The sequence below is a fragment of the Canis aureus genome, chromosome 16, assembly GCF_053574225.1.
Source record: "Canis aureus isolate CA01 chromosome 16, VMU_Caureus_v.1.0, whole genome shotgun sequence".
NCBI lineage: Eukaryota > Metazoa > Chordata > Mammalia > Carnivora > Canidae > Canis > Canis aureus.
In genome coordinates, this window is record NC_135626.1 from 47,646,833 (window position 1) to 47,659,991 (window position 13,159).

The following is a 13,159-nucleotide window of genomic DNA, read 5'->3' on the forward strand; positions in this document are numbered from 1 at the left end:
GGAGGAGAAGCAGGCTCCATGCAAGGAGCCCGATGCGGGACTCGATCCTGGTACCACACGATCACACCCTGAGCCGAAGGCAGGTGTCTTCTCTACTTCTGTATTTTGAACCATAAGCCAGGGCTATTACTTTTCCTAATAAATTAATCTTTTAGATTATATGGTAAACATAATGGAGTTACATAAGAATAATTTTTAAGATTTGTTTGAGAGAGCTAAAAAAGAGGGAGGGCTGGCATGAGTAGGAGGAGAGGGACAGAGGGAGAGGAGAAAGAGAAAAGGGCTCAATCTCACCACCCTTAGATCATGATCTGAGCTGAAATTGGGTCAGATGTTTAACTGAGCCCCCTAGTGCCCCTTGCATAAGAATTATTGAAGAGTTAAAATTTAAGACTAAACTTCTTGAGGCAGGAGTCCTTGTCTATTTTGTTATACATTTTATCTTCAGTGTCTGTCAAAGGTGCTCAGTAAGGATTGGTTCTTTAGTGAATGCATATTTGTATACAAATAAAATGTAGTCAAGATAATACAGTGTTATAGATCATTGGGATTAAAGAAGGAGACTAGATTCCACAGCATAGAATATTCTTACTTGTATTTAAACAAATAATAACAAAATTAACCACTCACAGTTCTACCACTCTAACAAACTTGTTTGATTTCCATGTTCTTTAAAGCTTTTTGTTCATATATCCATCTTATATTTTATTATTTTTTAAATTTGAATGATAAGATAGAATGTTAAATTCTGCTTTTTTCATCTACCACATTTTTAACAGAGCGCCCTGTTACAGTAGCCTTGGTAATTATTACGTTAATAGATGTGTGACAGTGGCAATATTAATTTTAAATAATGAAATGCCATATATTGGTCAGATTTTTAGAAGTAAAGAGTATTCTTTAAATTATGCTTCAGGGATCCCTGGGTGGCGCAGCGGTTTGGCTCCTGCCTTTGGCCCAGGGCGCGATCCTCGAGACCCGGGATCAAATCCCACATCGGGCTCCTGGTGCATGGAGCCTGCTTCTCCCTCTGCCTATGTCTCTGCCTCTCTCTATATATATGACTATCATAAGTAAATAAAATTTAAAAAAATAATTATGCTTCATTCCTGGGATGCCTGGGTGGCTCAGCAGTTAAGCGTCTGCCTTTGGCTCAGGATGTGATCCCAGGATCCGGGATTGAGTCCCACATCACACTCCCTGCATGGAGCCTGCTTTTCTCTCTCTCTCTTTCTCTGTCTCTCATGAATAAATAAATTGTGTTGTTTTTTTTTTTAATTATGCTTCATTTAGATGTGAGCAAAAATAAGAGTTTTGTAAACCTACTCACTTAATAAGCTGTACATGTAAGATTATTCTGGAAACTTAACTTTGTCTTGTTTTTTGTTATATTAAGATTGCTCATACTACAAGTTATTTATTTTTTGGAGGGGGTTACAAGTTATTTTTATAAATGAAACTCAGATCTTAGAAGAGAAAAAAACTGCTTATTTTTTATAACATTTTTTATAGCTCTGGTATTATGGGGAAAATTTATTTATGCTACATGGAAAATTTCTTACTGTGATTCCATACAAGTGTGAAGTATCTTCATTAGCAGGTGCTCTTGGAAAACTCAAGCATAGTCAAGATCCAGGTAGGAACTTTGTTTGTTTGTTAAGATTTTATTTATTACAGTGAAAGAGTGTGAGTGGGAGGTGGTAAATGAAGAAGGAGAGACAGGTTCTTTGCTGAGCAGGGAACCCTGGGATTGTGACTTGAGCTGAAGGCAGATGCTCAACTGACTGAGCCACCTAGGCACCCCTGTTTGTTTTTTTCAAGTAACTTCTGTGTCCATTGTAGAGTTTGAACTCATGACCCTGAGATCAAGAGTCACAAGCTCTACCTACTGAGACAGCCATGTGCCCCAGAACCTTCTGATTTTTTATTAATATAAACCATTTTATTAAGTTCCAGTTTGACATAGATTTCTACAACCATCAGTTTACAGAGCTTAATTTTGATGTTGAAATTTGCTGCTGTTCTTTGATGTTTCCTTGACCCAGGTATCTACCTTGGGAACAGTTACATTGTAGGTATTGCTGCAGGCTGAAGAGCTACACTGTTTTGAACATCAGGGTTCTGACTTCAGGGGCAATGGGAGAGTCCCCCAGACAAACTCATTAATACTTTTACCCTCCTGGGTTTACTAGTGGTCTCAGATGTTGGCTTAGCATTGCTGGTCACAGCCATACACTGTATTGGTTGTGGTTTGTTTTTGTTTTAAGATTTTATTTATTAGAAAGTGAGCACGAGAAGGGGGGAGGCGGAGGGAGAAAGAAAGGAAAAACCAGATTTTCCACTGAGCAGGGAGCCTGATATAGGGCTGGATTCCAGGTCCCTGGGATCTTGACCTGAGCCAAAGGACGATGCTTAAGCAAATAAGACCTCAAAGTGTCCTCTTTTTTTTTTTTTTTTTTTGAGACTTATTTATTTATGAGAGACACAGAGAGAGAGAGGCAGGCTCCATACAGGGAGCCCGATGTGGGACTCGATCCCAGAACTCCAGGATCACGCCCTGGGCCAAAGACAGGCACTTAACTGCTGAGCCACCCAGGCGTCCCTCAGAGTGCCCTCTTATACTGTATTGTGACATATTGATCTGGGTTTATCAGGAGAATTCTGTGGTCTTGAAAGCTTCTCTTGAATTATGCACAAATGGTTGTTTTTGTTGTTCTTTGGTTGGCTAAATACAGTAGGTCAAAAAATTCAAGAAATTGTATACTTTGTGTTTTCTTAGGCACTCAGACTGTGCCTCATTTTGTAAACTGGGAAACATCTCGGGGGTATGGATTTGGATCCCAGAACTCAGAGCAGTCGAAGAGAATTGTAAGTTTGGTGGTTGAGATAGAAATGTTAATGCAGATATCAAAAAAAAAAAAAAAGGAAAGGAAAAGGTATCTTAATGATTCATATCTGTACAACTCTTATAGCTTTGATTATATTTTAGATTTTATTTATTTGAGAGAGCGTGTGTACATGTGACTGGTGGGAGGGGTAGAGGGAGAGGGGCGGGGAGCCTGACATGAGCTTCATCCCAGGATCCCAAGATCATGGCTTGAGTTTAAGGCAGGCACTCAATGGACTGAGCCACTCAGGCATCCCTGTAGCTTTGATCCTTCTTTCTTTTTTTTTTTTAATTTTATTTATTTATTCATGAGAGACATGGGTGGGGGGGGGGGGGCAGAAACATAGGCAGAGGGAGACGCGGGCTCCATGCAGGGAGCCCGATATGGGACTTGATCCCAGGACTCCAGGATCATGCCCTGGGCCAAAGGCAGGCACCAAACTGCTGAGCCACCCAGGGAGCCCTGTAGCTTTGATCTTAATGACAGGGCAACTTGAATCTTGAACCCAGTAACCTGACATCTTTTATCAGGTTACTGACACCTGGACTACACAGGTAGTCCAGTTTTTATAGGTGTGTGTAAGACACAGGTGTGAAAATGGACAGTTCACAATTAGTAATAATACCTTCCTGAACATAGAGATTTTGTTTTGTGTTTAAAAAAACAAAAACCTTAGAAGTCTTAAAGGTATTTAAGTTAGTTGAAATAAACCCACTTTTCATTGTAACAAACTTAAATGTTTTTAAAAGTGTTTGATTAGAGCATGTGTACTATTCTAGTCTGTTTAGGACATTTTGTATTCTTCTAAGTGTATTTTGGATCTTTTGCATTGTTTTAAGATCTTAATCAATTTATTTAATTGCAGTTAAGGAGAAGAAAAATTGAAGTGAGTGTACAGCCTCCACCATCCAAACAACTTTTGTCAACTATAAAGGTAAATACAATACTAGAAATAAGAAAAATCAACTCAAGTGGTTGAAAGAAATCTCATCTAGTTTTCATTCTAATTATGATGAGCTACCTTTATATCTCTAGCTAACATTTGTTTAGTGTGTTAAGGTTGTCAGAGACATCCAGTACTTTGGCTCGTTGTCTCTTACTAAGCATTTTGGGAGGTTACTGTAATGATGGTGGCCTCATCACTATCTCTTTCACCTTTGCATTGAATATATTTGTAACTTACCCTCTTAATTTGATTTCTAAACCTTGGCCTTGTTTTTTGTTGTGTTTTATGTTTTGTAGTTTATCTTTGTGCAGCAAATTGTAGTATCAACTCTAGTTTCATAGGAATGCATAAATACTGTTGACAATTGAAGAAAATGTTGAGCAAGGAACTGCTAAGTTCAGAGTGACATTTATTATTGTACCAAACTGAACTCTTGTTATTTCTGCCCTTTCAGAAAGATTCAGAAAAACGCATTGTAGAAGAACTATGTAAATTTTTGGCTAGTAAGCAGACCCCTGATTTTCATACTATTATTGGGGACATAGTATTAGAACTTCTGGGAAGACATAAAGTAGAACCATCATTTTATCCCCGGAACGCTCTGATGCAGCTTATCCGAACACATGTGCTTTCTTACAGGTAAATGTTTTTGTATACCAAACTCTCTATGCATAACTCTTTTGACTTTTTTACAATTCTAATATTCATATTCTGTAAAAGCTTATACATTATTTGCAGTTGAGATTTTTCTTTTTTTTTTTTTTTTGAGATTTTTCTTAATATACAAAAATGATTCATGGTTGTTTCTCTTAGCTTGTGCCCTGGCTTAATGGAAGTTGCCTTAGAAAAGACAGATGTACAGATGTTACAGCTCTGTCTACAACAGTTCCCTGACATTCCTGAATCAGTCACCTGTGCTTGCTTAAAAATTTTCTTAAGGTAAGTTAGAAGCTGATGGTCCTTTTTCTGCATTTTTAATATTTTACATTACTCAATTTCTGAAACTTTGATGCTTATAAAATGAACATTTTTCCAGTGAGTTCATGCAGTGATAAGAATTCATTTCTCTTCCAATTAACGTGATGATAGCATTAGTGATGACAGTCTTCAAGAAGCAGAAATCAATATGGAATCAGTTTCTGACTATATTGATTCTGTGCAAGAGGAGAAAATGGAAGAGCAAACGGAAATTCTTCACAATGGCTTCAATCCTGAAGAAGAAAACTGTGATAACTGTGATCGGGAGTTAAACAAAAAGCCTCAGGACACAGCAGAAGAGACCACTTCGTGCCCTGTGATACCAAAGAGAGCAGCTCTGCTGTATCCTTTGAAACAGTTTCCCCTACATTGTCTCTTTCCATACAGTCAAGTGCTGAGCAGTAACTAAGGCATAATTGGATCATCTCAGAAGCTTTCTTTTCTATTTTCCAGTTTTCTTTTCAGTTTCTGCTAGAAAATGGAGTACAGTCAATTCTATATGCAAACAACTTAATGACACCTGATTTAAGAAGCTTTGTGAAGGCAGAAGCTCTCTCAATTCTAAAAAATAGTATTCTTGATAAATACCACTTATAAGAGTGAAGTTTTCAGGTGACCTCTAGTGATTATGAGGAAGTTCAGTGATAGAGTTCTTTGAGAAAAGTATAACTTTCTATAAATTTAGAAAATATATCATTGGGGAAGGGAGTTACTCATAATTTCAGTAGAAAAGACTTTATTGAAACAAGTTTTCCTTTAGTCATAAGTAGAAATGCAATTCTTCATTCAGCTTACAGTGAAATGTTTCTTCTGCCTCACTTGAAAGACATCCCAGCACAACATGTCACTGTAAGTATTCTTAGACATCCTATAGAATTTTATTTCTGGTTTATTTCTTAAGATTTTATTTAGTTATTAGAGAGAAAGCACAAGATAGGGAAGGTCAGAGGAAGAAGCAGACCCCCAGCTGAGCAGGAACCTGAGTGGGGCTTGATCCTAGGATTCCAGGATCATGACCTGAGCTGAAGGCAGACACTTGACTGAACCACCCAGGTGTCCCCTATTTCTAGTTCAAATTTTACTGCTTAACCCTAACCAGCTTTAGGGCATTTGAAAGGTTATCAGGTTCTTTCAGGTCGGTAAGAGGGACTGTTTCCCAGTCCCTATGCTGAAAAATTGTGCCTAGGATTCAAGTGACTTCTGTTTGGCAGATCTTAGCATGTTCCTGATGCCAAGTCTGAAAGCCAGGTTAATCTAAGTTAAAAAACAAATGCCTGGCTCAGTTGGTTAAGTGTCTGCCTTCGGCTCAGGTCATGATCTCAGGGTCCTGGGATCGAGCCCTGCATTGGGCTCCCTGCTCAGCAGGGAATCTGCTTCTCCCTCTCAGTGTACATGCTTTCTCTCAAATAAATAAATAAAATCTTTAAAAAAAAAAAATGCCTGGGGCACCTGGGTGGCCCAGTCAGTTGGGCATCTGCCTTTGGCTCAGGTCTTAGTCCCCAATTTCAGGGATCAAGTCCCTCATCAGGACCCTGCTCTTTGGGGAGCCTGCTTCTCCTTCTGCGTCTCTCATGAATAAATGAATAAAATCTTAAAAAAAAAAAAAAAAGTGCCTGGCTGGCTCAGTTGGTAGAGCATGTGACATTTGATCTCAGGCTTGTGAGTTCCAGTCCCATGTTGGGTGTAGAGATTTTTTTTTTAGTAAATAAGTGAATTAATGTATATATGTATGTATGTTTTTGGTGTGTGTTTTTGTTTTTATTATTTTTTAAAGATTGATTTATTTATTTATTTATTTATTTATTTATTTATTTATTTATTTATTTATTTATTTATGATAGAGAGAGAGGCAGGCTCCATGCAGGGAGCCCGACGTGGGACTCGATCCTGGGTCTCCAGGATCACACCCCAGGCTGAAGGCTGTGCTAAACCGCTGAGCCACCCATGCTGCCCGTGCTTTTGTTTTTAAAATAGAAATTAAAAATAGCTGTGAGATGGATTTTCTCTCTTCTACTTATTATTTGCAAACAGATTAAGCTCCCCAGCCACCCCTCCCAAACCAAATGAACTCTTCATTGATGGCAAAGACTGCGTTTTACTCATTTTTTGTGTCCCCAGATTCTAGTATATTTGCCTGATGTATAATTAAATTTGGTAGCTTCGGATCCCTGGGTGGCTCAGTGGTTTAGCACGCCTGCCTTTGGCCCAGGGCACGATCCCGGAATCTCGGGATCGAGTCCCGTGTCGGGCTCCCGGCATGGAGCCTGCTTCTCCCTCTGCCTGTGTCTCTGCCTCTCTCTCCTCTCTCTATGACTATCATGAATTTAAAAAAAAAATCGGTAGCTTCTTAAAATTCTTTAGTCTCTTTGTTAGCTTTATACAGAGAGAACATTTTTCTATCAAGGTGATAAATTGTCCTTTTTCTTCCTACCCAGCTATTTCTCCAGTATTTGTATTTCCTTTATCTGAAGTGTAGTGAAAATGCTACCATGACTCTTCCTGGGCTACACCCTCCAACCCTGAACCAGGTAAGCTAGTTTTTTTTCTAATTTAATTTTTTACTTTTTATTTTGATTCGAGTATAGCTAATATACAGTATTATAGTAGTTTCAGGTGTACAGTATTGTGATTCAAACACTTCCATACATCACCCAGGGTTCATCATGATTAATGAACTCTTAATCCTCTTCACTTATTTACCCTATCCTTCCATCCACCTGCTCTCTGGAAATCAACAGTTTTGTTTTCTCTAGTTAAGAGGTTTTTGGTTTTTTTTTTGGTTTGTCTCTTTTTTCTTTGTTCATTTGTTTTATAAATTACACATATGAGTGAAATCATGGTATTTCTCTTTCTCTGACTTAATTTGCTTAACATAATATCCTCTAGATGCAACCGTGTTACTGCAAATAGCAAGATTTCATTCTTTTTGATGGCTGAGTAGTCTTCTACTGTATATTATGTACAGCCTCTATTCCTTTCTCTGTCGATGGACACTTCGAGTGATTTTATAATTTGGCTATTGTGAATAATGCTGCAATAAACAAAGGGGTGAGATAATCCTTAATTGAATTTGGTACTGGGAAAAATCTGTAAAAAAAAATAATAATAAGGTTATATATAATGTCAGAACTTGAATTCAGTGACTGATTTCTCTTTGTCTTCTAGTTCATAGGAACCTCCTCCCTCACTGGAGTAAGATAGATTTAGAGCCATAATTCTGTACTTAGAGAACTTAAATACATCTTAAACTCCTGATTCTTTGGGCCTCCTGGGTGGCTCAATTGGTTAAGCATCCAACTTTTGATTTCTGTCTGAGTCATGATCTCAGGGTTGTGAGACCCCCATGGGGCTTTATGCTGATTATGGGGTCAGCTTGAGATTCTCTCTCCCTCTTCCTCCGCTGATGCACGCATATGTGCACGTTCTATAAATAAATGAATAAATAAATAAAATCTTTTTAAAAATTATTGATTCTTTATTGTGACCCTTTTCAAGGATTTTCTTAGCCTCTTTGGGAGAAGGTGATAATAAGTGTCCTAATCTTAAAAGAAGATTAACGAAAAAAATGTTTTCAGAGAAATTCCTGATATTCTTTAAATAATATTTATTTGAGAACCAGTTTAGAACATTAAAAAGTTTATTGTGTTTAGAATCACCTGGCTGCTTGGCTCAGTCAGGAGAACATGTGACTCTTGATCTTGGGGTTGTGAGTTAGAGCCCCACATTGGGTGTACAGATTACTTAAATTTTTTTAAAGAATTCATTGTGTTCTAAGAATGTTATTCTAATTAAGTGCTTGAAGCACTTAGTTTGACTACTTAAAATTTTGTTAAGTAGTTAATTTTTGTACTAAAATATTCCAATAATACTAAAGGTTGCATCTCCACTCCCATAGTCCCTCTAAGGGATAACCAGTGTTAAGAGTTTCTTTTGGGACTCATGTATGGCTCATTCTGTAGAGCATGCAACTCTCAGATCTTGGAGTTATGAGTTCAAGCCCCACCTTAGGTATAGAGATTCCTTAAAAATAAAACCTTTATTTTATTTTACTTTTTAAATAAAACCTTTAAAAGAAAAAGTGTTTTTTTTTTTTTTTTTTTTTGGTCTGGAAATTTTCTTTCTTTACCCTAACATATCTTCCTCTTGTCTTTCTAACACAAATTAGATCATAGTATGCATGCCATTTGCAGTTTGCTTTTCTCATTCTGTATTGTGTTTTGGAACATCTTCTGAAGGAATTAACATATATCTGCCTCAGTCCTTTTTTTTAATTTAATTTTTTTAAGTAGTCTTTTTTTATTTTTTTAAGATTTTATTTATTTATTCATGAGAGACACAGAGAGAAAGGCAGAGACACAGGCAGAGGGAGAGGGAGAAGCAGGCTCCATGCAGGGAGCCCGATGCAGGACTCGATTCCAGGTCTCCAGGATCACACCCTGGACTGAAGGTGGCGCTAAACCGCTGAGCCACCTGGGCTGCCCTTAAGTAGTCTTTACACCCAACATTAGGCTCCAACTCAAAACTCTGAGATCAAGAGTTAACAGTCTCTTCCTTCTCAGCCAGCCAGGTACCCCCCTACCTAATTACTTTTAACCATGAATGCTATTCATTTTATGGAGAGTTATAATTTATCAGTCCCATTTGGCATTTAAGTTGTTCACAGTGTTTTTACTATTATAAGCAAACCTTCAGTGATCATCTTTATATAGATACTTTTGTGAAATTATGAGAAAACACCTGTGGGGTAAATTCCCACAAGTGAAATTACTGGATAAAGGGTACATACATTTTTTAGTTTAAAAATTTTTTTTAAAAATAATCACCCACACACACTTTTTCCTTCTTATTAAGTATTTTCTACACCCAGCGTGGGGCTTGAACACACAACCCAGAGATCAAGAGTCCTGTGCTTTTCTGACTGAGCCACCCAGGTGCACTCTACATTTTTAGTTTTAAAAATTCCAGTACCTTTCTGAAGGATTGAAAGCATCTTTTCTTGCCTATTTATATTCCCTTTTGTAAACTGCCATGTTAAGTTCTTTGTTCATTTTTCGATTACATTTTCTTTTTCATTTTGGCTTATGAGAATTGTGTTTTAGGAAATTAGCCTTTTTTTTTTTTTGTGGAGTATACTATAAGTACTTCTTTCCTATCACCTTCTACTTTTTTCAGTGTTATCTTTGCCATAGATAAGGTTTTTAATTTTTAATTTTATTTAAATTTTTTAATTCTTAAAATTATTAAGCTTTTTCTGTTTTGCTTCTTTATGGTTATGTCATGATTAAGGCCATTCCCACTCTGAGAATATGAAAATAACCACCCTTTCTTTCCCTGCTATGTTCATGGTTTCTTTTTCCATCTTTAATTTCTTGATACATAGAAAATTTATTTTGCTGTAAGGAGTTTGATAGAAATCAGCCTTCCCCTCTCCACCTAGATGGATAACTAGTTTCTTTAATGCTTTTTTATAACTGATACTTGCATGTTAACTGCATCATCTGAAGATGTAGAATTGTGTAGATTACTTTAATAAATGTAGAGTATTAAAGTGTATTTTAGTTCATGGTAGTTCATCTTTAATACACACACCCTGGGGCACCTGGGTGGCTCAGTTGGTTGGGCATCTATCTTCGGCTCAGAGGTCAGAATGTGGGGTCCTGACATCAAGCACCACGTCAGGCTCCCTTCTCAACAGGAAGTTAGCTTTTTCCTCTCCCTGCTACTCTCCCTTGCTTATGTGTGCTCTCTTTTTTAAATGGATACATAAAATCTTAAAAAATATATATATACACAACACCCTATTCTTGGGGCATAGTGCTGTTTCAGAGTAGGAGATGAGTGGGTTGCTTTTTCTGTAACTGCCAATGATTTTTTTTTAAGATTTTATTTTTATTTTTATTTTTTTTAAAGATTTTATTTATTTATTCATCAGAGAGAGAGAGGCAGGGACACAAGCAGAGGGAGAAACAGGCTCCATGCAGGGAGCCCAATGTGGGACTCGATCCCAGGTCTCCAGGATCACACCCTGGGCTGAAGGCGGCACTAAACCGCTGAGCCACCCGAGCTGCCCAAGATTTATTTTATTTTATTTTATTTTATTTTATTTTATTTTATTTTATTTATTTTATTTTATTTATTTTATTTTATTTTATTTTATTTTATTTTTTATTTACTTTTACTTTATTTTTTATTTTATTTTAATTTTATTTTGTTATTTTATTTTATTTATTTTATTTTTCATTTTATTTATTTATTTATTTATTTATTTAATTTTTATTTTTTATTTTTTCCAAGATTTTATTTTTAAGGGCAGACCGGGTGGCTCAGCGGTTTAGCACCGCTTTCAGCCCAGGACCTGATCCTGAAGACTTGGGATCAAGTCCCATGTTGGACTCCATGCAGGGAGCCTGCTTCTCCCTCTGCCTGTGTCTCCGCCTCTCTCTCTCTCTCTCTGTCTTTCATGGATAAATAAGTAAAATCTTTAAAAAAAAATTTATTTTTTAAGTAATCTCTACACCCAACATGGGGCTCTAACCCACAACCCCAAGATCAAGAGGCCCATGATTCACCAACTGAACGAACCAGGTGCCGCAATTTAAAAAACTTTTAAAAGAAGAGACCAGTACTCACTCTTCTTTGTAATAAATATCACTCTGGCTTTCTTTTTACTTGTTAATGCTATGAAAAAAATTCAGTTATGCTTGTAAAATAACAAGTATAAATCAAAGAGTATTTGGGTTTTTTTTTTTTTAAGATTATATTTATTTATTCATGAGAGACACACAGAGAGAGGCAGAGACATAGGCATAGGGAGAAGCAGGCTCCTTGCAAGGAACCTGATGTGGGACTCGATCCCAGGACCCCGAGATCACGACCTGAGCCAAAGGCAGATACTCAACCACTGAGCCACCCAGGTACCCAAGAAGAGTTTTGTTTTGTTTTTTTTAAGATTTTATTTATTCATTCATGAGAGACACAGAGAGAGGCAGAGACACAGGCAGAGGGAGAAGCAGGCATCATACAGAGAGCCTGACGTGGGACTCGATCCAGGGTCCCCAGGATCACGCCCTGGGCTGCAGGCGGCGCCAAACCGCTGCACCACTGGGGCTGCCCAAGAAGAGTATTTTTATATTGATTAGAAATTACTCCATTTCTAAACTTAAATGTTTAGATTTTTATAAAGGTGACTAATTTCTCTTATAGCTGTTTGATATAATTGTGGACTTTGTAAAATGAATTAACCCAAAATTAAATCTAAAATCTTAACTCCTTTTCCTGTTTCTCTTCAGATTATGGATTGGATATGTCTACTTCTGGATGCTAATTTTACTGTTGTGGTAATGATACCAGAAGCAAAAAGGCTACTATTAAGTCTTTACAAATTTGTGAAATCCCAGGTGTGTGATTATTTGATATATACGAGTCTCTTTTGTACCCAAGTATCACTTAAATTATAATTAAGCCTTAAAATTTTTATCTTGGAATAACTATAAGTAATCATGAAAGATTTGTTCTTATAGGAGTCACGGTAAAAGTCACTCTGAAACTTTTTCCTTTAGATATGCATTTGTTCCGAGCTCAACAAGATTGAAGTAAGTTTTCGTGAACTGCAGAAACTAAATCAAGAAAAGAATAATAGAGAATTATATTCGATTGAAGTGCTGGAACTCTTCTGATGTCACCAGTTGTCCTTCATCGATATTTTATGAAGCTCTTTTATGTGAATCCTTCCTACTCATGCAGGCAAGAGATGTGTTTTGTTTGTGAGTGTCTCTCAGTGACAAGAGAAGTGTGTCAGCTAGAACCCGGACCATCACCTAGAGATGCTCCTAGGTTGGACTGTAGGTTGCACATGAACCTATTTTAGTTTATGGGAGTTGGGGGGGAGAGGTTCTGAAACTTTTTTTAAATATGTAACTGAGCTGATTTTAAGTAAACTTTTTTGTGTATTGATAAAAATCTAATTTCTTACGTGTGTTTTGATTAGTTCTTTTAGTAAAAAAAAAAAAAAAAGTTACCATTGAAACAGTGATTCTAAGAAGAAGGTAGTTTTATCAGAGAACCTGTCTCAGCTCACCTGTGCTCACAGGAGACTGAGGAGGCCGATTCCATAAGCTGAGTAGGGAAAGGTCTTTGTACAGGCATATTCTTGTCTTCTACCACTTATGTCCTTTCCCTGCTTCCACTTAGCTTTACATGCTCAGAAGTTTAACAGTACCTCTATTTATTTATCTCATATTATCTTCATAATTAGTTGGTAATTTAGGTTTTTGTATTACTAAATAGTAAAAAAAAAAAAAAAAAAAAACTCTCAACACAGTTTTATGAGTTGATTGACCATAGAATT

The 13,159-nt window shown here is 36.9% G+C and overlaps 1 protein-coding gene across 2 annotated transcripts in view; it reads left to right on the top strand.

The window, feature by feature from the left end:
- Positions 1-12,776, top strand: part of NOL11 (nucleolar protein 11) — a 26,814-nt gene extending 14,038 nt beyond the window's left edge. The window contains exons 9-18 of one of the 2 annotated variants that reach the window (XM_077853736.1): positions 1,513-1,636; positions 2,780-2,868; positions 3,754-3,822; positions 4,289-4,473; positions 4,648-4,773; positions 4,924-5,154; positions 5,583-5,661; positions 7,248-7,340; positions 12,102-12,209; positions 12,372-12,776. In XM_077853736.1, the coding sequence (XP_077709862.1) occupies positions 1,513-1,636; positions 2,780-2,868; positions 3,754-3,822; positions 4,289-4,473; positions 4,648-4,773; positions 4,924-5,154; positions 5,583-5,661; positions 7,248-7,340; positions 12,102-12,209; positions 12,372-12,488 (1,221 nt within the window). In that variant the 3' untranslated portion in view covers positions 12,489-12,776. The remainder of the gene's footprint in view (positions 1-1,512; positions 1,637-2,779; positions 2,869-3,753; positions 3,823-4,288; positions 4,474-4,647; positions 4,774-4,923; positions 5,155-5,582; positions 5,662-7,247; positions 7,341-12,101; positions 12,210-12,371) is intronic. The other variant, XM_077853737.1, reaches the window with a different exon arrangement.
- The last annotated feature ends 383 nt before the right edge of the window (positions 12,777-13,159 follow it).